The sequence below is a fragment of the Ochotona princeps genome, chromosome 20, assembly GCF_030435755.1.
Source record: "Ochotona princeps isolate mOchPri1 chromosome 20, mOchPri1.hap1, whole genome shotgun sequence".
In the NCBI taxonomy this organism is placed as follows: domain Eukaryota; kingdom Metazoa; phylum Chordata; class Mammalia; order Lagomorpha; family Ochotonidae; genus Ochotona; species Ochotona princeps.
This window is the reverse complement of record NC_080851.1, coordinates 16,270,009-16,295,622: the sequence shown is the minus strand read 5'-3', so window position 1 is coordinate 16,295,622 and position 25,614 is coordinate 16,270,009. Positions and strand designations below refer to the sequence as shown.

At 43.5% G+C, this 25,614-nt stretch overlaps 1 protein-coding gene across 1 annotated transcript in view; it reads left to right on the top strand.

The window, feature by feature from the left end:
• HECW1 (HECT, C2 and WW domain containing E3 ubiquitin protein ligase 1) overlaps positions 1–25,614 on the top strand; it is a 154,332-nt gene that overhangs the window by 112,448 nt on the left and 16,270 nt on the right. Inside the window, exons 20-21 of the mRNA XM_058677941.1 lie at positions 532–645; positions 1,467–1,619. Of these exons, the coding sequence (XP_058533924.1) occupies positions 532–645; positions 1,467–1,619 (267 nt within the window). The remainder of the gene's footprint in view (positions 1–531; positions 646–1,466; positions 1,620–25,614) is intronic.

The following is a 25,614-nucleotide window of genomic DNA, read 5'->3' as shown; positions in this document are numbered from 1 at the left end:
TGGTCTGGTAGCAGTTATAGTCTAAAGGGAGGAAGAAAAATGATTTAGGAATTTGAAGGAAAAGAGGAAAGAAATCAGAAAGAATAGTAAGCCTTTTCAAAACACAAAGACTCCTGAACTAAATGAAAAGAAAAAAAACTTGAAAGACCCCACCTTATTTATCCCTGGAGCAAAATTGTTAGTCAAATTCATGGTATCTTTATAACTTTATAACTGAACTTCAAGTGGAAAGGTTTTTTATTTTTTTTTCCTTTTTAAAAACTGAGCCCACATTGAAGACTCCAACTTTAGAAACATTCTGTGAATAGTCTGAGAATCACCTTAGCGTGGTTCAGTCTAACGGAAGGTATCCAGTGACAGGTGTGAAAGTGCTCAGTCTGTTGTGGAACAGCAGGAACCTTCTTCCTGCCCTTCTCCCGCTGTGGAGAGAGTTGGAAAGGGGATGGTGAACATGGGCCTTCATGCCAGGCACACAGCGCTGCCCACATCCTGGCTGCAGGGCTGCCACTCATCTCTGCTTCTCTTTCTCAGGCTCATTATCCGCCGAGACCATCTGTTGGAGGGAACTTTCAATCAGGTGATGGCCTATTCCAGGAAGGAGCTCCAGAGAAACAAGCTCTACATCACCTTTGTTGGCGAGGAGGGGTGAGGCACCAGGGATGTTCCCGGGATACCACAGTGTGGGCAGAGCCCAGCCCCAAAGGCAGGGGAGCTTCTCAGGAAGGAGCTTTGCCCTGAAGGCGATTCTGATCAAGTCGTCCCAGAGGACTTCTCTCCAGGGACTGCCACGCTTTAAGCATCCTGTTCTTCCAAAAAAACCCGAGATTAGTAGGATGCCTGAAGTCTGAGATCATGTCATCAAAATAGAAGCCAAAAATGCAGGGTTAAGCCACTGGATCTTAATGTTGAGGTGCTGTACCCTTCTGAGTATCTACTCAGAAAATTCTTCCTCCTTGGTGCATATATGCAGTTACATACCAAACTTTTCATATAGTTTCAGTGATTTCATCACGTCATTCAACCCTAGAGGACAAGACCACCTAGAAAGGCACATTGGAATGAACTTGGAAGTTTAAAAGTTCTATGCATGGGGGCATGCACTGTCAAAAGAAACTCCTTTATACCTTCTGTCACAAAGACCTTGTTTCCAATGGGATCTCTGTGTGTGTTGTCTGTAGGCATTAGATGAACAGGAAGAAAAAGATTAACAAACACTGCCATGAGAGTGTGTTCTTGGTCATGTGGTCCAGAAACATCCCCAGACCCATTACTGCAGCTTCAGTTTCTACTGCAAATTATTACATTGGGATCCACTGTTCAAGAATTGGGAAGCTGCTGTACTTTCTCCTGCCCCCAACTCGGAATGACCACACTAGAATTTGGATAAAAAACAGAATTTGGGTAAGAAATATGTTCTCCACCTCTAGGTATTTAATAAGCTTTCTGGTCCTCTACTTCCTTTGCAGGCTAGACTACAGTGGTCCTTCTCGAGAGTTCTTCTTCCTTTTGTCTCAGGAGCTCTTCAACCCCTACTATGGACTCTTTGAGTACTCTGCAAATGACACTTACACAGTCCAGATCAGCCCCATGTCTGCGTTTGTGGAGAATCACCTTGAATGGTAAGGTTTGCCATTTTCAGTTTCTTCTATTTGAAAGTCTGCCAGTTTCATTTTCTTATATTTGTCCTGATCTTTCCTAGTCATAAGTTAGCAGTATTTCTCTAAGGCCACCGTTTTCAGAACAATATGCCAGGTATTATAAAAGGTGATGCGAGGAAAGAGCAGATTCCTTTTTAGCAGGAGGAGCCTTTTCATTTTCATTTAAAAAGACACAAGAGAAATTCCTTAAAACAAATTGCAGATTGCCTTTAGTATGTGAGATAATTGCCTACTGAGAAGACACTGAGGTAAGTAGGTGCAGGTTCCTGAATGTTGACAATTTAACTGATATGAGTAACCCGACAAGGCTCCTTGGTGGGAATTGTGTGTTAGAAATTCTTGGACCTTGGTTCAGTAGCTTTAATGCTATGTCTGTTGGCTTTTGCATCTCCTGGGTCAGATAACCTGTCAGCATCCATCTGACTTGAAAATCCAGTATGTATTTGGTTATCTACTTACTGAGGCATTCTATTGCCACTTACTGTTGTGGGTAAGAAATTAAGTCTTGGTCAATTTTGTGTAGTTTCGTGAGTAAGATATTTCAGATGTAGGTATTAGAATTCTCCAGAAATATTCAAGTATGCCTAGGATGCTGATACTTTCCACCTTGCCTGATTTGGAAATCATCCTGCCCTGTCCTTATGAGTTGCACATTCCTGCTAACAAACAGCAAATGAGTCCTGAGACTGCTAGTGTGGGTTCTGCTCTGACCTGGCTTAATCGCACTGTGCTGAAGGGAAGCGTCTATGAAAACACCTGCTTAAAGCCCACGTACCTAGGTTACCAACTTCAGAATCCCCTGCTCCTACTAAGGCTTTCAGATATTGAAACACACACTCTCCCAAGATACTTTTGGATCTTGATCTAGGTGAACATGTCCACAACAAATGTCAAACATATGATGAGACCAAATTTTCCCCTTGTCAGTCCTCTGCTTCTAACTTGTCAGTAAGGATGATAAGGCTTATGGAAGTAGAAATGCGCAGCGGAAACACACAAGTCACTCTGGAAGGGATGTCTGGCCCTCAGTGCTAGTTCTTGCTTTGAACACATTCATATGGGACCCTTCTGGTCCAGAGTGGTTTATGAAATGGGAACTTAATAATACACAGAGTGTATATAATATCATCCCTCATAAAATTGAAGGTTATGTCTTGGAGGTAATGAATTAAAATCAGCAACCAAGAAAGAAAATTTTTCATTACATAGTGTATCATATAGGATTATTGTAGATGTTTAGGGGAATGCCACTGCTTATCTAACAAAAGTGAAATAATGCTGTGTACAAGGAGAATGCAAAGATGAGTGTGAAACATCTGTTCAGGAAGCAGCCGTGGGAGAAATACATGCATAGATTAACAATTACAAAGTAACTTTTCAAATGCTAAATCATCTACACATGGTGTATGTATGTGAACCTGAGATGCATGTGTAATATACATATAAATACAATTGCTCCTCAAATTATATGGGAATGACATCCCACTATACCTCTTATGAGGTATAGTAGAAAATTTCTAAGTAGAAAATGCATTTAACACACTTAATCTGTCATGCACCCTGGCTTCCTACTCTGTGTGATACTCACACAGTACTCTGCAGAGTATCAGTTTTTGCCCCTTGTGATGATGGGGCTGGCTGGGAATACTTACTGGGCTGTCCAACACCATTCAGGAAGATCTTATCATATATCACTACCCTGGAAAGAAATTTAAACTCAAAAGTCTAAGTATTATTTCCATAGAATGTGTATCACTTTCACACTATCTGTAAAGCCAAGGAATCATAAGTCAAAACATCATTAAGTCGGAAACCCTCTACATGCATTGAATTGTATGTAATGACAAGGGGAAACACTTTATTCTTCCCAATGTGGAGTGTGGGAGAGTGTGGGAGACTGGGAAGTGAAAATCACGAATCTTTGAAAAGAGAGGATGTGAGAAGGGAAGCTGGAGGTGGGGTAGAAATCAGATGGTTTTATCACCTGTGGGGGTATTATAACTGGATTTGTGTTTTTAGCTAGCAGTGTGTGCCCTAGATCTTGGAATAAATTAGAGAATGTAATACTGGAAAAAGTGAGACGAGCTCTAAAATAGTCCATGAGTCAACCAGACAGACAAAGGGTCAAAACTAAGGGAAAGGCAGCATCAAAGAGAAAAAGGGATTGGCCTTTGGGCTGTCTCAAAGGAAAAGAAAGCTGGTCTAGTTGGTTCACTGACTGAATGTTATGGAGAGGGAAAGAGAGGAAATGAAGTACAAGGTTTTGATGACACTATTGGATGGAACAATAATGTTAACTGTGATGAATTCAATGAAGTGAAGATATTTAGAAGATGAAGAATCCACCTTTAAATACAGTTTTCAGTGTTTGTGATAATTGTATTTGTCATAACTGGGCTGATGGCCCTAGATAGCCAGAGAACAGGTGGGCAAGAAATTGGGATTTGAGAGACACCATCACATACTGGAGGGGGGGCGCCTCAGTGAGAGAAATGAGACTACCCAAAGCTATGCAGATGGCAAGCAGAGCCAAGGCCCATGGCAAAGGGTGTGGTCACCACTGACTGACTTGTCGTGTTGGCCAGAACAGGAGAGTTCATGAGGCAAGCTAAAAAAGGAGTGGCGAGAGAACTCAGGGCCTGGAAGGAGGCAATGAGTGACTGAAGGGGACCTTGAGATTAACTGTTGTGGTGAAGTAACACAGAGGTTACAGTGTGTGTTTGGCAAGCAATGGGGAGAGTAAATGGATTGGGAGGATGGAATTCAGGACTTCCATAGAGTAGGAAGTGGATTTAGGAAGACAGCTGACCAAGGGAGAACATTTTGGTTGCTGGCTGAAGGTAAAGCACCATGGTGGAATTCAAGATACTCAGCCTTCTGCAGGAAACCTTAGTGCTAAGTACATTTCAGCCCAGGCGAGAAGTCTAATGGAAAACACAGAAGACACATGAGCCCATGACTTGCATGTTTATTGAACCGCTTTCCATTGTGAAGGTTCCTCTGCAACTGCCCAACCCCCTACTCTCAACCTGGCTCTGTCACCTTCCATTTATCTGTGCGTTAGCACGCTGTCAAGGCTCTATGGGTGTGTCCATTAAACTTTACTACACCAAGGAAGGTAACTGTGTGATACAGGGATCTTGGACCACCAGCAGGGTGGACATGCCTTCTGCTAATCTGATTTCCTACCTGCAACCCTGCTTCCAACTTTGCTCCATGGAATTCTATCATGTGATTCCCTTGGGCCACAAGGGAGATGATAGTCATTGTAACAGTTACGTCATTCAAAAGAGAACAAGCAGACCAGAAGATTACAGGGCTTATCGTGGTCCCAGTCTGGCTTTGTAAAGCTGCAATTTGTTATGAACACAGGGCAAGCCCGGGCAGGATTCAGCCTGTGGGGAGGAGAGCCATGCAGGTGTTGGTGACACCCAATCCCTACTTACCTTTCTCCATTTTAGAAACAGACATAAACATGACTGCTGACTAAAATTAGTAAGGCAACGATGGGGCAGCGTGGAGGCATTAGCCATCACTCAGGACTGACATGTGGCTGGAGAAGGCGCCTGTGCCTGGTCATTTTCATCTTTTGGCTATGGATCTGGTTCTTCATCTTCACTATCCTCAGTGTCTGGTTCTCAGCGCTGTCTGCTTCTCCTCTGGAAAATAGAAACTAAGTTGTATCTGTTTTACTCTGGCTCAATGTCTAGCACATCAAGATGTTTGAAAACAAGGTTGCCTTGATTGCTGGATACACAAGTACAAAGTATTCCACCAGTCGCACTGCTCTGTTCCTAGTGTTAGGGCTGTGAACTCCCTTAGGTCTCCCGCACAGTGGCTGGGGTGCGTGTACTCATTCCATCTCATGCTGCTCTCCCAGGCGTGTTAGCAGGTGTCTGGATGGGATGTGGAGCAGCTTGGACCTCCAGTGGCTCATGTGGGATGCAGGTGCTGCAAGGTATCAGAGTGCCAGCCTGCTTGCGGGTTTTGTATATGTGGGATCATTTCTGTAGGATGCCGGAAAGCTACCTGCTTTGACTCCTCCTCTTCACATTGCACATGCATGTAACAACTGTGGGGAAGCCTGTAACACTGTGTGCCTTGCCTAAAACCTTCCAGGTACTCAACATTCTGTCACATCAAGCTGCCATGTATGGGTTATAGATCCACTGATACATCTACAGCAAAAGCCCTGAATAGTGGGCATAGCCCTTAAACCTACCTCTCTTTTCTCTTAGGCAAATATTGAGAGGTGCCAATTTTAAGAAGGTGGTGAGGACTCCATTACAAACCTGAAGTAAACTGAAAAAATAATCCATCTTGTTTTTTTCACCTTTGGCTGAAGGGACTTCCTCTAATGGCAGTTTTAGTACTTCTTTGGACCACTGGCTTTCCAATCTTAGGCCAGCAGTAACTCTTAGGCCAAGTAAGAGAGAAGATGGAATTAAGAGCTCCACAAGAACTGGGGCCCAAGAGGGACCTCTTGTAGCTGCTGCAGGCTCCTGTGGACACAGCCCCTGCCATTCCTGGTGAGGTAGGGAGGGCCGGGTAATAACCCCTGGGCCACTCTGCCTGCATGAGCGCACTCAACCACAAGCCAGAGGGCAAGAGATCTCCAGAAAGTGCAAACCCCATAGGTCAGTCCCAGGTACAGAACTGCTTATTATTCAGGATAAATCAGGAGAAGTTGGGAAACCCTTGAAAGGCGAAAGTTTCCGTATGTTTCCTGACACTTGTTCCAGCCAGTGTCATCTTATTGTTTGACAAATCATAAAAGCATGTGTCTCTACTGTCCAAATTTCATCTTTGATTATGGTTGTATTGTTTGCGTATTGATATAACTAGTCTTTTTATTCTTTTAATCTTTATTGTATTCTTATTTCAAATCCATTTAGATACAGAGGTTAATAGTAAAATATAGATGGTGAACTTTCCGAATATCACAGGTGCTGTTGTAGACACTTTTGGCTATTGACATTATCGTCCGAGTACTGTATAGTCCTATTTTTCCACATGAGGAAAAATAATAAACAGACATAATCCAGTAAGTCACAGAGCTATTCGAAAACCAGGCAGGAATTAAAGTCCAGGCATTCTGATGTCAGTCTCAGACTCTAAATACTGTACAAGTCCAAAGTGAGAAATATACTTGGGCAACTTATAATGCAATGTCACAGGTGCTATCGCTACCTATTGTGTAGCACCTACGGTATTGTACTGTGATAAGCATTAGATAAAAGCAGCTTTGAAAAGTGAGTGAGAATAGTTGGCTGGCAGAGAAGGGGACAAGACAGAGAAGGTAGAGAGCCCTTCATTCTGAGCAGGATAGAGGTGTAACAGCTGTTGGTGGACAAAGAGACTAGATCCACAGCCTGCTGTCATCCAGGAAGGACAGTCAGTGGCATTCCGGGGAGCTAATGTTTTCCCGTGAAGATAATGATGACAAGTTGTATTTTTGAGTGAAGAAAGGTGCTGATGAGATCTGTAATTGAAATCAGAAAATCCAGTTGAGTTACTGTGGGAGAACAAGTAGAAATGGACAATAGCGCTGTTCTTTGTGAGGTTTCTGAATACCCTTGGAAGAGAGCAGACGCAGTGGGAACAAAACAATTCTTCTGAAGATAAATAAATACCACCTCGTGATGGGCCATGAATTACAGGAGATTAAGTAGATGAAAAGTTAAATAGCTCAAAATGACACTGGTAATCGCCTGCAATTCTACCAAAAATATTTTCACTGTGAAATCAGCTTACTTTACTTATTTCTTAATTTTATTCGAAGTCAGAGAGACAAAGCAAGAGACAGACAGGCAGAGCTGCACCTTCTGCTTTTGGTCACCTCTTCAGATGCCAGTGAGTCCTGGCTCGGAGACAGCACCACTGCCTCCCAGGGTGGACCGAACACTACAAGCTGAAGCAGAGCCAGGACTGAAACCTACACACTCCAGTATGGGATGCAGGTGTCCCAGGCAGCACCTTAACCACTGCTTCAAACACTCATCCCGAGACAACTTTAATCAACCTGGTCATTTCTGCAGTACTCTGTATGTTATTTTGTTTTATTTCTAAAGATTTGTTTATTGAACTTAAGTCAGAGATACAGAGAGAGAGAATATTCCATCCACCAGTTCACTCTCCAAATGTTCTCAAATAGCTGGAGTTGAGCCGATCTGAAGCCAGGAGCTTCCTCCAGGTCTCACATGTGGGTGTAAGGGTTCAGAGATTTGAGTCATCCTTCACTGCTTTCCAAGCCATACAGGGAACTGGATCGGAAATGGAGCAGCCAGGACCCAAGCTGCACCGCCATGGGAGCCCAGTGCCGCAGGTGGAGGATGGCCTCTCTGCCATGGCACCAGCTCCTGTGCTCTGTTTGAAATGAAGCCTCTTCATAATCTGAGTGAGGCAAATTTTGGCAGCCATGCCATAGGGTAGTGATATTTTTCATTTCAGCCCATTAATGTTTGCTAAAACTGTGCCATTAGAAATTTTCCACTTGCTATAAAATATTTATGAGAAAATATAAATAAAAATTCTCAGGTATTTTGACTTGGGACATAAACAGCAAAACTATAAATGCAATATGAAAAGCTCCAAATTTATTTTTATATCAGATACAATGCTTGAATGGTGCAAAATGCATATAGTCTCAAGCTATGCCTGAATAAGAAAAATCCACATTTAAGTGCAAACATTCGTTTCTCCAAGGGTCTTCTCTGGGCACTAAATTGAAAAGAACCTACTCATAACTTCCCAACTTCTACTTTTTTATTGATAGAACTTTTCACTGTCCAAAATAAAGCAAACACACATATACCATATTGCTTTTTTAAGATTTATTTTATTTTTAATGCAAAATCAGATATACAGAGAGGAAGAGAGACAGAGAGAAAGATCTTCCGTCTAATGATTCACTCCCCAAGTGACTGCAATCGCCAGAGCTGATGGTCCAAAGCCAGGAGCCAGGAATTTCTTCCAGGTCTCCCACATGGATGCAGGGTCCCAAGTTTTGGGCCGTCCTCGACTGCTTTCCCAGGCCACAAGCAAGGAGCTGGATAGGCAGCTGGGCTGCCGGGATTAGAATCAGTGCCCATATGTGATCCCAGTGCATTCAGGGTGAGGACTTTAGGTGCTAGGCTACTGCACCAGGCCCTGTATTGTGTTTTTTATAGCTCATTATTGTTGTTTATTGCCCTAGAAAATATATCTGCCAGAGTCTTGCCTGTAGCTTTCCTAATGAAAAACCTGGTACTCGGTAAATATGTGTGGAAGAAATAGCAATGGAAGGGAATGAGAAAGCAGGATGGTTGCATAGATGGTGGGTGGGATTTAAGGATATTTGAGATCCAGAAAGACAGCATAGTCGTTGTTAAGTGTCATTTACATTCCTATGAGTTGAATAATCTGAAACCATTTATGCAAATGCTTTTTCTGTGTTGATTGTTCTGAATACCACTTTTACTAGAGCAAATCTGAGCTACATTGGAATCTACACAGTTGGAATAAGTGATTTTTTTTCTGTCTGTAGAAGTGCCAGAGTACCAGGCAGGTTCTATTTTGATTTCGCTACTAGCATGTGTCATTGTAAGATGTGAGTCACTCTGCGTGATTGTCAGTGCGATGTTGCAGAACACAGAATTCGGATCAGAGGCCAACCATGTCACCAGTTGGTGGGCAACCGCTAGAGGCTCTTTGTACTCATTCTGTGTCTGTTAGGGACAAATCTAACCCTGCCAAGGTCACATCCAGGCACTGCAGGACCTCACAAACCAGGTATTCAAGAGAAGCCCTAATGAAATCTGCCCCAACCCCAAACCTCTTCCTTCTCTTGCCTCTTGGGTGGTAAAGTCTTCCTTCAAGTCTGAGGGGGAGGGAGGCTGCTCTGAGCATTTTTAGAGTTTGGCCAAGTGAGTATTAAGTGTAATTGTAGAGTTTTGAAGTCCTGGGTAGCATACTTTAAATACCCCTTGCTGCATCTGCCGAGCCCTGAATTAGCAGGTAGAAACCGCAATATTGCAAAATTTTACTGGACATCTCACGGCCCCCTGGCAGGTGCTCAGGGTGGGATGCAGTGGTGTGTATAGGAGCCAAGGGGCTCCCACAGCCCCGCCCATTCCCCCACAGCAGTCCTGGGGTCCTCTCTCAGACTCCGCAGACTTCTGCTAGTCCTATCTCTGTGTGAATCTGATGAGTCTTCCTAGTAATTGTGTAGGGAAACTCTGGGGCAGAAAGTGAGAAGTCACTGTGGACATGTGCCTGGTTGGATGTCACTGTTGCTGTTTTGTCTGTATTCTCATGCATGTCTCTGCAGAGCTCCTGACAGACTTGCAGTTGAAAAGCAGGGAGCTGTCTGGTGAATGATGCCAGTGTGACTGGATGTCCAACCAAGAGAAAATTAACCAGATTCCTCTTGAGTTTGGAAACATATGTTTTCAAACAGAGTAATCCTGTTTCTTCCAGAACAAGCATTTAGCCTAGCAGTGTCCACATCTCAAGCTCTTTGATTCCTACCTCCCTCTCTGGACTCTAGCTTTCTACTTCTGAGGACCTGAGAAGCAGCAGCGGTGGCTCCACCTGGCAGCAGGTGAGCCTCTACCACTTACCTGGGAGACCTGGATTTTATTTCTGACTTTGGCTTTCAGCCCTGACACAGTTGTGGGTGTTTAGGGAGTGGATCAGGGTCTGGCAGTTCTCCCATACCCACCCCCCCAACACACACACACATTCATATTCATTCTCTCTCTTTCTCTTTCTCCCCCCCACGTCTCCCTGTCTCTGTCTTTACCTCTCAAACAGTCTACATCCCATACCAGATTGCCCAGTTCAAGTGTCAGCTCTTCCATTTCTCATCCATCTTGCAGCTAAGGTGTGCCTTGCCAGGGAGCAGGTAAGGACTCAGTTCCCAGAGTTCTTTCAATTCAACCAGATTCTGTTTCCGGCCACACGCTGACCCAGTCCTGGCTCTTGTGGGCATTGGAAGAGTCAACCAGCAAATGGGAGCTCGCTCTCTCTTTTTCAAAATTTAAAATAAATACTTGTAACAAGTATTCAAGAACACTAAAGTGAATTTCATACAGGTTCTAACACATAAAAATGATTGAGGATATAAAATGAACTAGGAAGCCTTGAGGGACAGAGGCTGTTCTAATTGAAGTTGGAATCTTATATTCTATGAAAGAGAATAAAGATCATTAAATTATGAAAATTGAAAAGTCAAGTTATTGCAAACACACGATAACATGATCAGAAGGCAAACATTAAATTTGAAAAAGTAGTCTGCAAACAGGAAGCAGAGGTTGAAATTTCTAATATGGATTTCAGAGCGCTGTTACAATGTGGAAAAAAGTGGGAAAAAAAAACAACTCTACAAACAGCAAATAACATAAAAAAGCATTTCAGAGAAACACAAATCCAGATGACAAACAAATTGAAAAAGGGGTTTCAACATTACCCATGCCCTGGGAAATGCAAATGACACAGTAACAATGGCGTATCACTTTATAAACATTAGGTCTTGGGAAATGAGGAGGAACAACATTAGCTGTTAGGGGGAAGCGCAGGTAAAGCATACGCTGATGTACATAGTGAACTGAGTTTGTGGAGCCTTTTTGTTGTTGGAACACAATGTATAATATATGCTAATATCTTTATTACACCATGTGGCCCATGAATCTGTCTCATACAAATGAAACATTAGTTTTAAGGCCTTTTCTTCTAGTAGGTCATGTCTGTTAAGCCCTTATTTTGCCAAGTATTTTTGTAAAGGTCCTGTGTGAATTATAGATAGACATTGACTAGCAAGGGGAGCAGGCTAAGAAATGGACCTTTCATTTTTAAAAAAAGTTTTTTTTTTAATTGCACAGGCATATTTTCAGAGCAAAGGAGATCCAGAAGGGGCTTCCATTCACTGGTTCACTCCCCAAATGGCCTCAGCAGCTGGAGCTGAGCTCTCATATCCAAAAGCTTCTTCCAGGTCTCCCATGCTGGTGCAGGGCCCCAAGGCTCTGGGCTACCCTGTACTGTTTTCCCAGGCTGTAAGCAGGAAGCTGGATTGGAGACAGAGCAGCCAGGACACAACCTGACACCCATATTTGGCTTCGGCACTTGTAGGTGGTAGATTAGCCAGTCAAGCCTTCATGCCAGTCCCTCAGAAATAGGTCATTAAGAGATTTTTTTTTTCATTGTGTGCTCATAGATTATGACTAAACAATCCTAAATGATACTGCTTACTCAACACCTAGGTTATGTGAGATCCCCATTCTGTAGATGATTCATCATCAACTAAAATATTATTATGCAGTATCTGACTACATACACTGTATTATTATCCCTCTATTTTACAAACGAGGATGCTGATACAATTATAAAAGTTGCCCAAAGTCACAGCCAGTAAGTGAAAAAGCTGAGGATCTATACAGATTTTTAAAAGCTGTGCTGGAATGTTTAATAGAATAGACAAGGCTGTTTATTTCAGCACTACGTACTTGTAAAGACAAACCTGGAAGCAATGCAGAAGTTCATCAGCAGGAAAATATTTAATTCATTATGGCAGATCTACACAGCAGAGTAAATGAGGTATGAAAAGACTGTATTAGAACCTTATCACTGATGAAGAGAGATGTTGTCAAAAGGAAGAAGTTAATTGTGAGCAATAAGGTTCCAAAGCTGAAAAATAATAACCCCAAACCTATGCAGCTACAGATACACAGAATGAATGCATGAGTATGTGATTATGTAATTCAGGGGAACACTGTGGAAGTAAACATCTTACATTATTAACAAGAGAAGGTGAGAGGAGCCAGACATTCCAGGAAAAGTCTAAAGACAACAAAAAATTATGTACAATCTTGTGTATGAATTTTTTAAATGGATATACAAAGTAAATATATAGCAGCTAAAATAATGCTAGATACAAACGTTTTAGCTAAATGATGAGAGCAAGGAAAGGCAGTGAGGCATGAATGAGCCGTGCTGTGTTGCTGTGTTGCTCAGAACTTGATGCTCAGTTCTGCCGACTGTTCTTGCTTTCCTTAGAGCATCCCCAGATGTGTCCATCACTCGTGTCTCTTCCTCTGCTCCAACTTACTCAAGCCAATTGTCGCCCACTCTAAATCTTACTTAAAATAGTATGACTTCTTTCTTGAGTTCTTCAGCAAGACAAAAGTTAGCACACACTTTGAGCTGAAATTTTGTTGCACAACGAAATTTACATTTAATCCCAGTATTTAAAACAGTTGAAAATGGAACCTCTGGTCTTCTCCAAGGAGGAGAGGTGGCTGGGTAGTTGGTGGCTCAAACTCATCTTTCCTCCTTCCCAGTTCTGTGCAAAATAGTTTGAAAAAAAAAAATACTGTTGTCATCTACAATTTTCATGTCTCATTCGAGCTCTCCTGACTGCTTGGCCTTCGGAGGACTTTTATTGCCTTTGAAACTGGGCCAGGGCAGCCGTGTGTGGTCTGGGTTTGCCCTTTGCCACCAGTGTGGTTTCAGGCAGTGGTGGTATCCTTCAGTTCCTAAGGCAGTGGACAACACAGCAAGAGGCAAGCCCAGATTTAGACTCCTGCTCCAACTTCCAATTGCTACATGATCCTGGATACAGCTCTTAACTCTCTGGGGCCTTTGTGTCTTAAAGGAGGAGATTAACAGTGCCTGGTATAGTCTGAAAGATGTGTCCCCTAAGCTGGGGATGGTGAGGACTAGTTGCCAAGGTGATATTAGTAGTTGGTGAGCAGCATGGATGGAATGAAGATGTCATTAGAAGGCTTGAAAGAGTGGATTTGTTCCCTGCTTACCTCGTGCCATGGGAGGATAAGCAAGAGGTTCTCACTAGACACATAACCCGAGTTAGCAGCCTCTTGATTTTGGACTTCCGGCTTCCAGAACCAAGAGGGATAAATCCCTGTTGTTTGTGAAGTACGTGGTCTGTGGCCATGCTGTGACAAGTGCACAAACAGACTAACATGCCCATATCCATTTGCCACTGCTGCAGTGGCAAAGACTTGGGCTTAACGGACAGAAATTCACTTTTTCAAATTCTAGGGGTTTCAAGTGGGACATACAGGAATTGCCAGGGTTAGTTTCTCCTGAAAGCTCCCGGTGGGCAGGCAGGTGGCCATGTCTTCTCTGTCTCCACGGAGTTCTTCCTCCGTGAATGTGGATGCTTGCTTTCTAACTTTCTCTTCTTGTGAGACACTGGTCCATTGGATTAGGGCCCACTCACATGACCTAATGTTAACTGTATTAGCTCTTTGAATATCCTCCTCCCAGGAGTTGCATTCTGAGCTACTTGGGAGTAACTTGTACGTGTGAATTGGGAGGGTGGGGAGACACAGCTCAACCTATAGCAGTACCCATTCTGTAGGGTAATTGTAAAATCATAGAAGACTTAAATGTCATGCAGTAGGCATTTAACTTTTCTCTTGAAGGTGTATGTGTATTTTCTAGAAATATCTGAAGCTGTTCAAATAATTATATTGGTTTATTAGATCCATAATTTCTTAACCTGATCACGACGGGCAAGTTGAAGCCAAATACTTCTTTACTGCAGGAAATTACCTTGTGCATTGGAAGATATTTAGCAGCATTCCTGCCCCCTGAATACAGTAATCCACTTCCTGTTGTGACAGCTGAGAATGTTTCTGGACATTGTCACATGTCTCCCAGGAAGCTCAGATACTTTGCTAAGAATCTGGTTTTCATGTTCCCATGTGGAAAGAAGTTGGGGGGAAAAAAAGGGAAAGGATCCAGTGACACTTATGCTAAATAAAGGATATTTGCATGGGCCCATGGCTTTTTTGAAACATTTCAATTGTGGAATGAGTCATTGCTTGAAAGTGTATGCCCTTCGGGCCCGGCGCCGTGGCCTAGCGGCTAAAGTCCTCGCCTTGAACGCCCCGGGATCCCATATGGGCGCCAGTTCTAATCCCGGCAGCTCCACTTCCCATCCAGCTCCCTGTTTGTGGCCTGGGAAAGCAGTTGAGGACGGCTCAATGCATTGGGACCCTGCACCCGCGTGGGAGACCCAGAAGAGGTTCCAGGTTCCCGGCTTTGGATTGGCGCGCATCGGCCCGTTGCGGCTCACTTGGGGAGTGAATCATTGGACGGAAGATCTTCCTCTCTGTCTCTCCTCCTCTGTGTATATCTGGCTGTAATAAAATGAATAAATCTTAAAAAAAAAAAAAAGAAAGTGTATGTCCTTCAAAATTCACATGTTGGGACCCGGCACAGTAGCCTAGTGGCTAAAGTATTTGCCTTGAACGCGTCTGGATCCCATATGGGCATGGGTCTAATCCCAGCAGACCTGCTTCCCATCTAGCTCCCTGCTTGTGGCCTGGGAAAGCAGTTGAGGACAGCCCAAAGCTTTGGGACCCTGCACCTGCGTGGGAGACCAGGAAGAGTCTCCAAGCTCCAGGTTTTTGGCTTTAGATCAGCTGAGCTCTGGCTGTTGCGGCTGCTTTGGGAGTGAATCATCAAATGGAAGATCTTCCTCTCTTTTTCTCCTCTTCTCTGCATATCTGACTTTGCAATAAATAAGTAAATCTTTAAAAAAAAAATTCACATGTTGGAACTCTTCACCCAAGGTGATGGCCTTATGAAGAAGGGCTTTGGGGGAGGTTACTGCATCCAGGGCTTGACCTTCACGAATAGGGTCAGAGGCCACACAGAGGAGGAGGGAGCAGGTGTCTGGAGCCTCTTGTTCTTCGCCCTTTTGCCATGTGAGAACACAGCCTCCACCATCTCAGAAACAGAGAGCGGGCCCTTACCAGACCCAGAATCTACTGGTGCTATGACCTTGAACTCCTTTGCTTCTAGAACTGTAAGGAATAAATTTCTATGATTGATAATTTGCTCCATTAATGGCATTTTTAATAGCAACAGCCATGGACCTGAGGCAGCGTGTATTAGAAGTGGCTCGTTATTGGAGTCCACTGAGTTCATGTTCAGATTCCCTGCCTGCCCAGCCAGGAGAGGCTCTCCTACTTGCTTGCACCTTGTGTTTTCCTGTAAAGTTGCCTCTGACTCAGTGAGAGAACAGAGCTCAAACAGAGGCCACGCCCCTTGAGCATCAGGCTGGAAAGGTCCCCAAGGGTGGTTGGGGCTTTCCAGGTGGGAAAGGGCGAGCCCCAGCCCCAGTGGAGCAGTCAGCCACCACTCTGCAGCTGTGTGGGGAGTCACAGGCTGAGGGGAAGAATTCCAGAGGAAACCACTGAGGGGGAGGCTATTCCCTGTGGAGGCAGGAGCCTCGCCTGAGGCTAAACCCTGAAAGCAGCCCACAAGAATGTGCACTGAGCAGGGGGAATGAGAACCAGGCTGGGCCTGGCCGGGAAGCAGGGAACTGCTTGCAGGATGTGACACAGCACTGAGGGGGAGCTGCAGAGAATTCAGGCTCCACCTGCTCAGTATTTAGCTCCCCTGTGCCGACACAGTTCTTGCTCGTATTTTCCCTTGCTGTCTGTAGTGAGAGTTCACTTTCCAAAGGGAGTTGGACTTGTGTTTTCTTAATCCTGGCAGTCAATGACCCTGAAAACTGCTCTCTCTAGGAGCAAGGTTATGTGGGGCAGCTAGAGAATACAAGGCTGTTGGGGGACAAGGTTAGAAGGCAAAGTCTCAGAGGAGCCCAGAGGAGACAGAAGAGAAGGATCTGCAGCTCAAGTGGAGAGATGAGCCTTGACCAACAGACAGCCTCTCTCTGGGGACTGAAGGACACAATAAAATGTTGGCTTCAGGTGCACTATTTGTTGATGCGGAATGACAGGAAGACAGGAACCAGAGGGAGAGAGGGGTTGGTGATACATGAAGATTAGACAAGGGAAAGATTCCCTAGTGGGGTGCGGGAAGGTCAACAGTGGCCGTGACCGCTCGCAAGAAAGGCAAGGGAAACCAAATAGGCCACTTCCTTCCCTCTGCTGTCTGAAGAAATAATCTATTCACCCATTTTCCTTAATATTCATGAGAAAAAATAGGTAATCCCTAAGGCAAAAAAAAAAAATCTTCTTACTTTCATACCCTTTTTCTCATCTCGGAAGAAGGAGGACAGTCTTAACACCAGTTTTTCTCGCCAGCAACTGCAGAGCCTGTTTGAAGTGCAGATCCCTGTAACCCACCCCAGTCTGGTGGCCTGGCACCTGGACTTAAAAAGCCCCTGAGGGATTCGCTCCCCTGGCAGGAACACTGTCTTCCATGCCTGCCTGTAGCCTGCCATTTCAGGAACCCTTCAAACAGTGAGAAGACGGCAGCTGTTTCACAACTTTCACACCCAGAAATGGAATCTGTTACAGACAGAAACCACAGATGTCCACATTCATGAGAACTTACAAAACATGAAAGGTCCCACAATGAGGGCAGTAACTTTGGGGAAGGCATAGAGGCATACGTTGTGTGGGAAAGTCATGGAGGATTATTGCACTTCAATCTTGAGGTTGAGAAAGGCTAATTATTTTTAATTAATCAAAATTTGGGGAATAAGGAAAGAAGTGTTATAGAGGTGAGTTTTTTTCTCTAAATTTAATAGAACTTAGTAATTATGAAGCATTTTTCATCTTCAAAGAACCTATTAACATTAAATTATTCCTTGTTTTAATTCTCCTGTGAGAATTAAATGTTAGCATTATTAGCCCTTGTTTGTAACCGGGAAGAGATGAATGGAGAAGCTGGGACAGGCCAAGCAAACCTAAAGCAGAAAGGATTATTTTTCAGTCCACTGTAGAGACTGAAGATCTAAATTTTCAGGGTCTGTCTGGAGCTATTTCTGTGATATTAGAAGGCCTATCATATTAGAGAAACAGTCAATACAAACAATCGGCAACTCTCAGCACCAAGTAGAAGGAGTTTGTGTCCTACAGAGGAATAGGGGATGACAACATGTGCCTCCAGATTTCCAGAATTTAAATCTAGCAAGCATTTCAAAAGAATCAAAGTTCATTTAACTGAACAGAATGCTGGATTAAGCACCCCAGTAAAAAATAGGGATTAAAAATGAGGTCTTGATATGCAGCCTCAGCTTCTTTTTTATGAAGACATTATGACTTGTTATGGAGGTGGAAATCAATGCTGCTTACCTTAAACATCAAGGACAAAGAGTCTTGTCTCCAAGCCCAACAAAAGAAGACTAGACTGTATTTGACACCGTGACTCAGAAATTTATAGACTTGACTCTTACTGTAAAAGTTAAGAAAGTTGAAACATCATTCAAATCACTGAAGCACAGTCTTTCTGTGCAATGCTGGCATGCTCTGTTTAAATGCCAGATAGAGAGAACAGAGTCAGTACTTTGTCTTGAAAGACTGCCTGTAGATGTTTAACAAGTCAAAACGGTTTTTGAAAATTGTTTGATACTTTTTATTTATTGGAAAGCTACATAAATAGAGGACTCTCCCAACTGCTGGTTGGACTCTCGGCTCTCAGCAGACGAAGCTCAGCCTGGGACTTTCTCTTCTGCCTGACTTACATTGCATGAGAGGAAGCATGTATCCAGAGGAGGAAGAAGAGTGAAGGGTTTGACAGCCAGAGAAGTTGGACTAACTGGATGGACAGGGTTCAAAATGAACCATTTAGAATGGATTCTGTAAGTGTAGAAAAACAGAGCCATCTGAAAACAAAGTCAGTGAAAACCGGGCAGTGGTGGTGTAGCAGCGGTGACAGAAGTGCAGTGTTAATTAAGCTGGGGGCAGAATCCAAGTATCCAGATGTCCTCAGGGTCTGAGAAGGGGGAGGAGGATGGTTGGTGGAGCTATATGAACCTAATGATCAGGTTTGTCATGAGAAAAGACAAATGGGAATCCATGTGAAACTCCAGGAGGGAATGTGATGTAACACTCTGGAGCCTCTGGCGTAAGCTGAGAGCAGATCCAATAGTTGCCTTAGTATCATCAGCCACGCAAAGGAAAGGATGGATGGGCTCTGCATTTTCAGATGACGAATAGCAAATGTAGGCTCCAACAGTGGCTTTCCCAAACCTATACTGTTTCTACCAAGTATCTCAGCAACTAGCTCGGTGTAGGTGGTAAGCGATAAGTACCTTATGATTTTGTTGAAAGATTGAATGAATGAATGAATGAATGTATGAAAATCCTAAAAGTTGTTTTGGTTTCATCAAATTGATTATTTTCAGTGAGATAGGTTAATGCTATTCTGCATGTTGATTGGTGAGTCCTAGGCAAGTGAGATACAACATTTGCACAGTGAAGTACTTTGGGTTCTGCATGGAGCACAATGACATTGCTGTAGGTTATGGTCTGTATTGTTCAGACATCTAAGGCCCAAATCTTCATCTTTCTGCATTATCCAGTTGCATGAGGACATCACAGGTTGCAGAACATTTTAGTTATCTGAGCAGGTGATTTTATTTTGTCAATTTTTGTGCATAATTCTTGGCATAGAAATAGATCATGTCTCATTCAGAAACTAGATAAATGACCCCATTTGCATGAAGCTAAATGTGTTATTTTAGCATAGCTGCTTACAAGCTGTTTGACAATGTGCTTAGTGAGAAGCATGCCAGACAAATAAGAAGGAAGGGTGTTTCTTGGGTTGACTCCTGTACTACTAGGGCTGCTGGAGTAAATTACCCCAGATTGGGTAATCTCTAGACTAGAGGCCAGAAACCCGGTTTCAGCAAGGCCGTGCTCACTTGCAGTGCTGGACTGAGAAATCTTCTCTTGCCTTTCAGCGTCTGGGAGCCCTAGGGGCTCCCTGGCTTTCTTAGGCATCACTGCAACCTCTGCCTATGTCTCCACATGGCCATCTCATTGTCTCTGGGTTTTGTCCTCCTTGTCCCTTAGCAGGATAATTTTCAGGATTCAGAACCCACCCAGGTAGTCTAGGATGCTCTTATCTCAGTATCCTCTACCTAATGCCTTCTCCAAAGATACTTTTTCCAATTAGGGACATACACATAAGTTTCAGAGTCTAGGACCTACACACTTTGGGGAAGGCCAACATTGAATCCACTACAGATACCTGTTCACATGATTTCCATCATAAACATGCCCAAGGTTGACAGTGCAGTTATGCATTGCACTCTGAGCCTCTAGAATGTCTACCTGAAGAAATCACACTGCATTCACAGAGAATTGACTAATTCTCCCAAAAATCCTCCAGAGGCCTAACACAAAGAATCAGTATTATTCTCACCAAAATAAATAAGGAAACCGAAATGAAGAAGGTTCCAGTTGCTTGCTTGAGCAACTTAGGCAGATTTCAGAAAGCAGTCAGCCTGGAAACCAATGACTGAGACTCAGACAACAGGCAAATAATAGACATTTGAATACTTAAAACATGAAACTGAAAATGGAGCTATTTTGTCCCCCCATAAACCACACTGCCTTGTTGTGTCCAGTGGTTTGCTTAGTTGTGTGAACTAGTGCAGAATAGGCTGTTGGAGCTCCCACAATAAAGACGACTTCAAAGAGAAGATTGTGAAACCCATTCCGTATCATCCATGAAAGCATCTTGCAGACTTTTTTTTATCACTACTCTCTGAGCAAGGTCAATTATAATATAACTGAACGCAACACAACAGAAATAAAATGTGAAGATCATTTTACATTTATAGGATATTTATTTTCCTGGGTTTCTGTTTCTCAGGCCCTTTCCATATAAATCTAAGATAATCATGCTAATACATCAAAATATGATTGACATATTCAGTGTTAATCCAAGCTAACAAAAATGATGAGTCCAAAAAAAAAAAATCTGCTTGCCAAACTTTGAAATGATTGACTTTTGCCATGACCATGTTCTGTTTTGTTTTGTGGAGATTTATAACCAAATCAATACCAGTATGTTATTAGCAATTTGGTAGTGGTCAGAAGCATCTTAAAGTCTGCAGAATATATGTTCAGAAGAGCTTTCACTAAAATGGAGTTGCCCGCTTGACCCAGCAGGTTGCAAAAGCATCCCAGTTCTTTTTACTCTGCCCATGAAGGACGGATATTAGTGGAGAGAAGTTGGCAGTATTAAAGCTTCACTTTCATTTCAGCTGCTAATTGGCAATCAGAAGATAATATCCTTTCATTATCTTGTGTTGATGAAGTCTCTGTCACAGCAGATGAGGAAAGCTTCAAGTTTTCTCAGCTAATTTGCAAAACTGTTTCTACACACAGGGAAGTATTGAAAACCAAATATAACCCATACCTTGTATCTCTGTTATTTCAACAATTTCTGCAGGTGTGGAAGAGGGAATTCTTTGCACATCTCCCAAATATTACCTGAATAGAGCTGGGTGTGAATAATAGACCATACCAACCTAACACAGACTTGAACTACATTACACTGTGGCCACCTGCTCGCTCAGCATCCCCGCTGACCTCATTATCACCCATAGCTGTGCCATGTCAGAAATGGAAAGCTCTAATGTCCCACCAGCCATCACTCCACAGCCAACTTTCCCACCTGCTCCCCCACCACAACTGCTCACCAAGTTAATTTGCACCTGAGTGGGCCCTCCTTCTTCACTCCAGGCCTGCTAAACTCCTTTTCCTGCACACACATTTCTTCCACTTCATTTTTGCTCCCCAGCTGATGGTTAAAGTCCTCTCATGGATCAATATTGTAACTTATTTTCCTTTTTTCAATGTTAAAGCTATCCCTAGCACTAGAGAAATTGAGCTAATCTCAAGATAGTACCATTCTAAGTCATGGTCAGGCTCTACAGAGAAGTACACTGGCCTGTTTATGGGGCCACCATCCTTTTCAGTAGCCTAAAAATCAGGATGCCAGCCCACGAACTCCAATGTGGGACACAGACATCTCAGCTACTAGACTGAACATCCACTTCTGTTTCGTACATTTTTCCACGGGTTTATGTAATTGTGCTCCGCTGTAATAAAGGCAAATGATAATCTTTAATTTGATTCAGCCAATCTAGATTGAGCCCTTACCCATGCCAGACATTGTGATACACAAGACAGTTTGTCAGCAGGAAGATTTGCCCTTCCAAGTTGGCAGGAGATCTGGACTCAGCGCTGCTCAGGACTGTCCACATTCATACTCTTCGATCTGGAATGAATATTTTGTTCTGGGTTTCTGAGCCAGTGTAAGAGACCAAATGCCCCAGTCTGCACACAGTATTTGTTAAACAGATGACCTGCCCTCCACTAGTTCCTGTACAATCTTCAAGCACTGTGATAACTGCTCTGCACAGTAGGTACGACCATGATCCCCAAGGGGGGTGAACAGCTTTTCCAAAGCCACACGGGTCAGAGCAGACAGACGGACGCAGCCTAACATCAGTGCTCCATAGTGCACTGCTTGTCTTGGACTTGTGTGTTCCTGTGAGATCACAGATTGATTCATACATTTTTGAAAGTCAAGACTACATGTCTTATGGGTAATGGTCTGTCAGAATCCTGGGGAGTTTTGAAACACACCCAAGATAGAGCCAGAGGGCAATTCTCTTATTGCTCTGCTGCCCGGGGAAGGCATTGCTTCTGGGCCACCAATCATGTACCACATCGGCCTGGGGGCTGGGGTGGAGAAGAGGTTGAGATTCACCATCAATGGCTAGAGGGAATGCTCTGGCTGGGTATCTCCCCTTATTCTCAGCCACCTCACTTCATGTGCATTTGCTTACACTGATGTGCGTGGGGCCTGAGAGCCATCTTATGAAGAGGAATTGAATGACATCCACCACAGGAATTCAGGCACATGTAGGCATGTCTGAAATGCATTCCACAGAATGATGAGGAGGCATCTGTGGGCCCTTCAGGTACCATGCAGCTCAAGAGAGGAATGACACAGTCAACCAGTATGGCCAACAGGGCCTGAGATGCAAGTGCGAATGAAGAGTGGTGACAGGCCCTTCCCCATGCTATGACCTTGCAACTTTAAGAATTAAAGCACAGTGAGGCCCCTGGACTAAGCCAATACAGCATGCTGTTCCCACTTGCACAGCTGCTCCAAAGAGCAGAACTAGGGGAGCAGCTTTGGGAGTGCCTGTGGCACTGTAGCATTGGGTCACAAACCACACAAGCAGTATGCTGGAATGCAGAGGTGATTGGAGCGGTGTTTAAGCCTGGCTGCAAGAACAGGGCCACCCCATGACATCATGTGGGACTCCTTCTTGGACTCTCAGTGACAGAGGCCCTGAAGGCGCACAAACCGGGGACTAGGCCTGGGGACTTGCAGCATGGAGTGCTAAAGCAGAATGTGTACAACCACAGGTAGGGGCTCTGCTGCCTCAGTACGAGCTGGTTTTGACTTCTCCTCAGAACTCTGCTTTTGCTGAGTAACTTAGGTTAAAACATAAATACTTTTTGCCGAAATATGGGTATTTTCTCCAGTTGGATTTCTGCTACATACATCGACACAATGTCTGAGATGCGGAGATCAAAGAGGGCATGCTACTTGCCCATCCCCTACCTTCTGACGTTTGTAACGTGTTATTAACGAATGAAATCCATTTGCTGACAAGCAGTTGTTCACATTAGATGAAATAAATAAGGAAGCAAATCAAAGAGACGCACAGAAGGTGTCCTCTGATTCCTGGCCTTGTACCCCATGGCAGTTTGTCCACTGGTATAAGATTCACATTCCAATCCATCCTTGTCAAGTTATTGTTTTGGATTTGGGTCGTGCAGCTGCTGTGTCTTTATTTTACATAAACACATTCCATATCATAGTTCTTTACTCTAGAGTATGTTTTACTGTGTATCCTGTGCTGGCCAAGAGCCATTCTGTCTGTGTTTATATAAAGCCAAACCAAATTATCAGAGCTTGCTTGTACAGTTACAGAAAAATGGATCTAGGGCCTATTCATTGCCCACATCAGCTGTGAAACCGTTGAAATTTTGTCCTTAGAAATTTCATCCTGTGATCTACCCCACTCAAAGCAAATAAGCAAGCTCTCTGTTGGTGGTCCATGTTGCGGTACCCTGTGCTAAGGAAAACCCGTCTCCTGCACCCCATCTGTTTCTAGTCCAAGTTTAAAAGAGAAGCGAAAAGAGAGCTGGTAGCAAAGAACCAAGTAAGACACCAGATTCCACCGTCTACCCCTGGTCACTCGTGACTGATTCAGGATGAGTATCCAACCTGAATTACAACAGTGAACTGTGCTGGAAATGTGGACTCATCTGGCAGATACTTGGCACGTTGCTTGCAACACTTGCATCCCATATCACAGTACTTGAACTTGAGCCTAATTCTTGGCTTTGCTTCCAATTCTAGGCTTCTGGTAATACAGAACCCAGAGTCAGCAGATAGTGGTTCAAGTATTGGGCTCCTATGACTTGTGTGGGAGACTCAGACAGTTTCTGGCTCTAGACCTAGTCCAGCTCTGGCTGTTGTGGGTATTTGGAAAGTGAACCAACAAATGGACCATCTCTCTCTTTCCCTCTCTCTCTTTTTTCACCTCTCTTTTTCCCTCTCCCTCTCTCTCTCCTTTTCAAATAAATATATGTTAAAAAGTAAATAAAGAAATTTGCATCTAGGTCAGAAAGACTCAAGCAGTCTCCTGGGGCTGTATCACTGTTTGCAGGGAGAGTGAAGGAAGGAGCAGCTGAGTGACAGAGAGTGGTCGCCTGTGTCCCTCATGTACCTGAAGCCTGACTCTGCTCCTTTGCCTGGATCTCCTGAGATGCCACCATGAACCCGTGCTGGATTCTCCATTAGCTTCAGCTGAAGATTATATGAACCAAAAGATTTCTAAGCAGCACAGGAGATGATGGTGGCCAACATAAAATAATATAGCAGGAACAGGCAGCATTTAGGGAATGTTTTCCCAGGAGTGCAGCCCCAGGAACCAGAGAGAATTGTAGCCTCTCCATTGTTTAAGTTCTTACCTGAAACCAAGGCCTGGCTTGGTGTCAGGCAGGTGCAGGTTGGTTTCCTCACTGCACCTTTTGCCTGGGGTAAACTATTGACCCTTGGTTTCCTAAGCTGCAAGCTGGAGATAACAACAATCACAAGAGGATTGTTGCGAAGATTAATGAGATATTATAAGTAACATTCCTTGGCCAAATAGGCATTCACTATGAGTTATTGTGCATTGTTCAACTTTTTGTTTGTAAGTAACTATAGGAACTAGAACCGATGGAACATTGTGAAGAGTAGTGATAATCAACAACCTTTCATGTTGCCATCGTTACAGATTTTGTTGAGCTAGGGTTTATTGTGTTGAGGATTTGTTCTTCTAGGTTTATTGTGAAGAATTTTTTTTCCTGCAAAGCAGTGCATATTATTGAATAACTTTTCTCCTTCCATCTTTTTGGCCTCAAAACTAGTTTTAATAATAGAATTCCTAATATTAAGCTATCCTTAGTTTCCTAAAATTCAGCATCCTCAATCACTTTGCATTGTTCTGGAAATGAATTAACAGGTTCAATTCTCATGTTTTTCATTCAAGATCTTTCTGTGCACAAGTTCATGTTTTACATTTTCTTTAATGTGTGGTCATCTCTGGGTTCCATTTTGTGATTATAGTTGCTCACCATGATGATGTAAGAAGTTTCCCATTTTCTGGAATGAAAATGGGCAGGAAAACATTCACAACACAGGGATTTTTCTGTTACCTGAAATATGAGAAAGGACACCTATGTTCTAGTTTTAATATATGAAAAGATAGATTTTAATATATAATAAATGCAACCTTAAATATGTAATTACATGCAATTCCAACCTCAAGATTTATTCATGTTTTGTGTTATGTGAAAGGCAGAGGCCTTCCATCCTATGGTTAACTCTGCAGGTGCCTGCAACAGGCAAAACTGGGCCAAGCCATAGCCAAACATCAGGAAATCTGTGGGTGACAGGGACCCGGAATTGTGCTTGTTGGAAATTGCATCTGCGAGGATCTCAGAAAGTCAAAGCCAGTCCATGTTTATGTGAAAATCTAATTAGGAAACAGAGGGGGCCCTAACTGTGGAGAGAGGTACTAAACAGAGCAATCCCACGTGGAGGGGAGCCACAAGGTGTTAGGCCAGGCAGACAAAAAACTGGTTTAGGAGAGGGTGATGGTGGGATC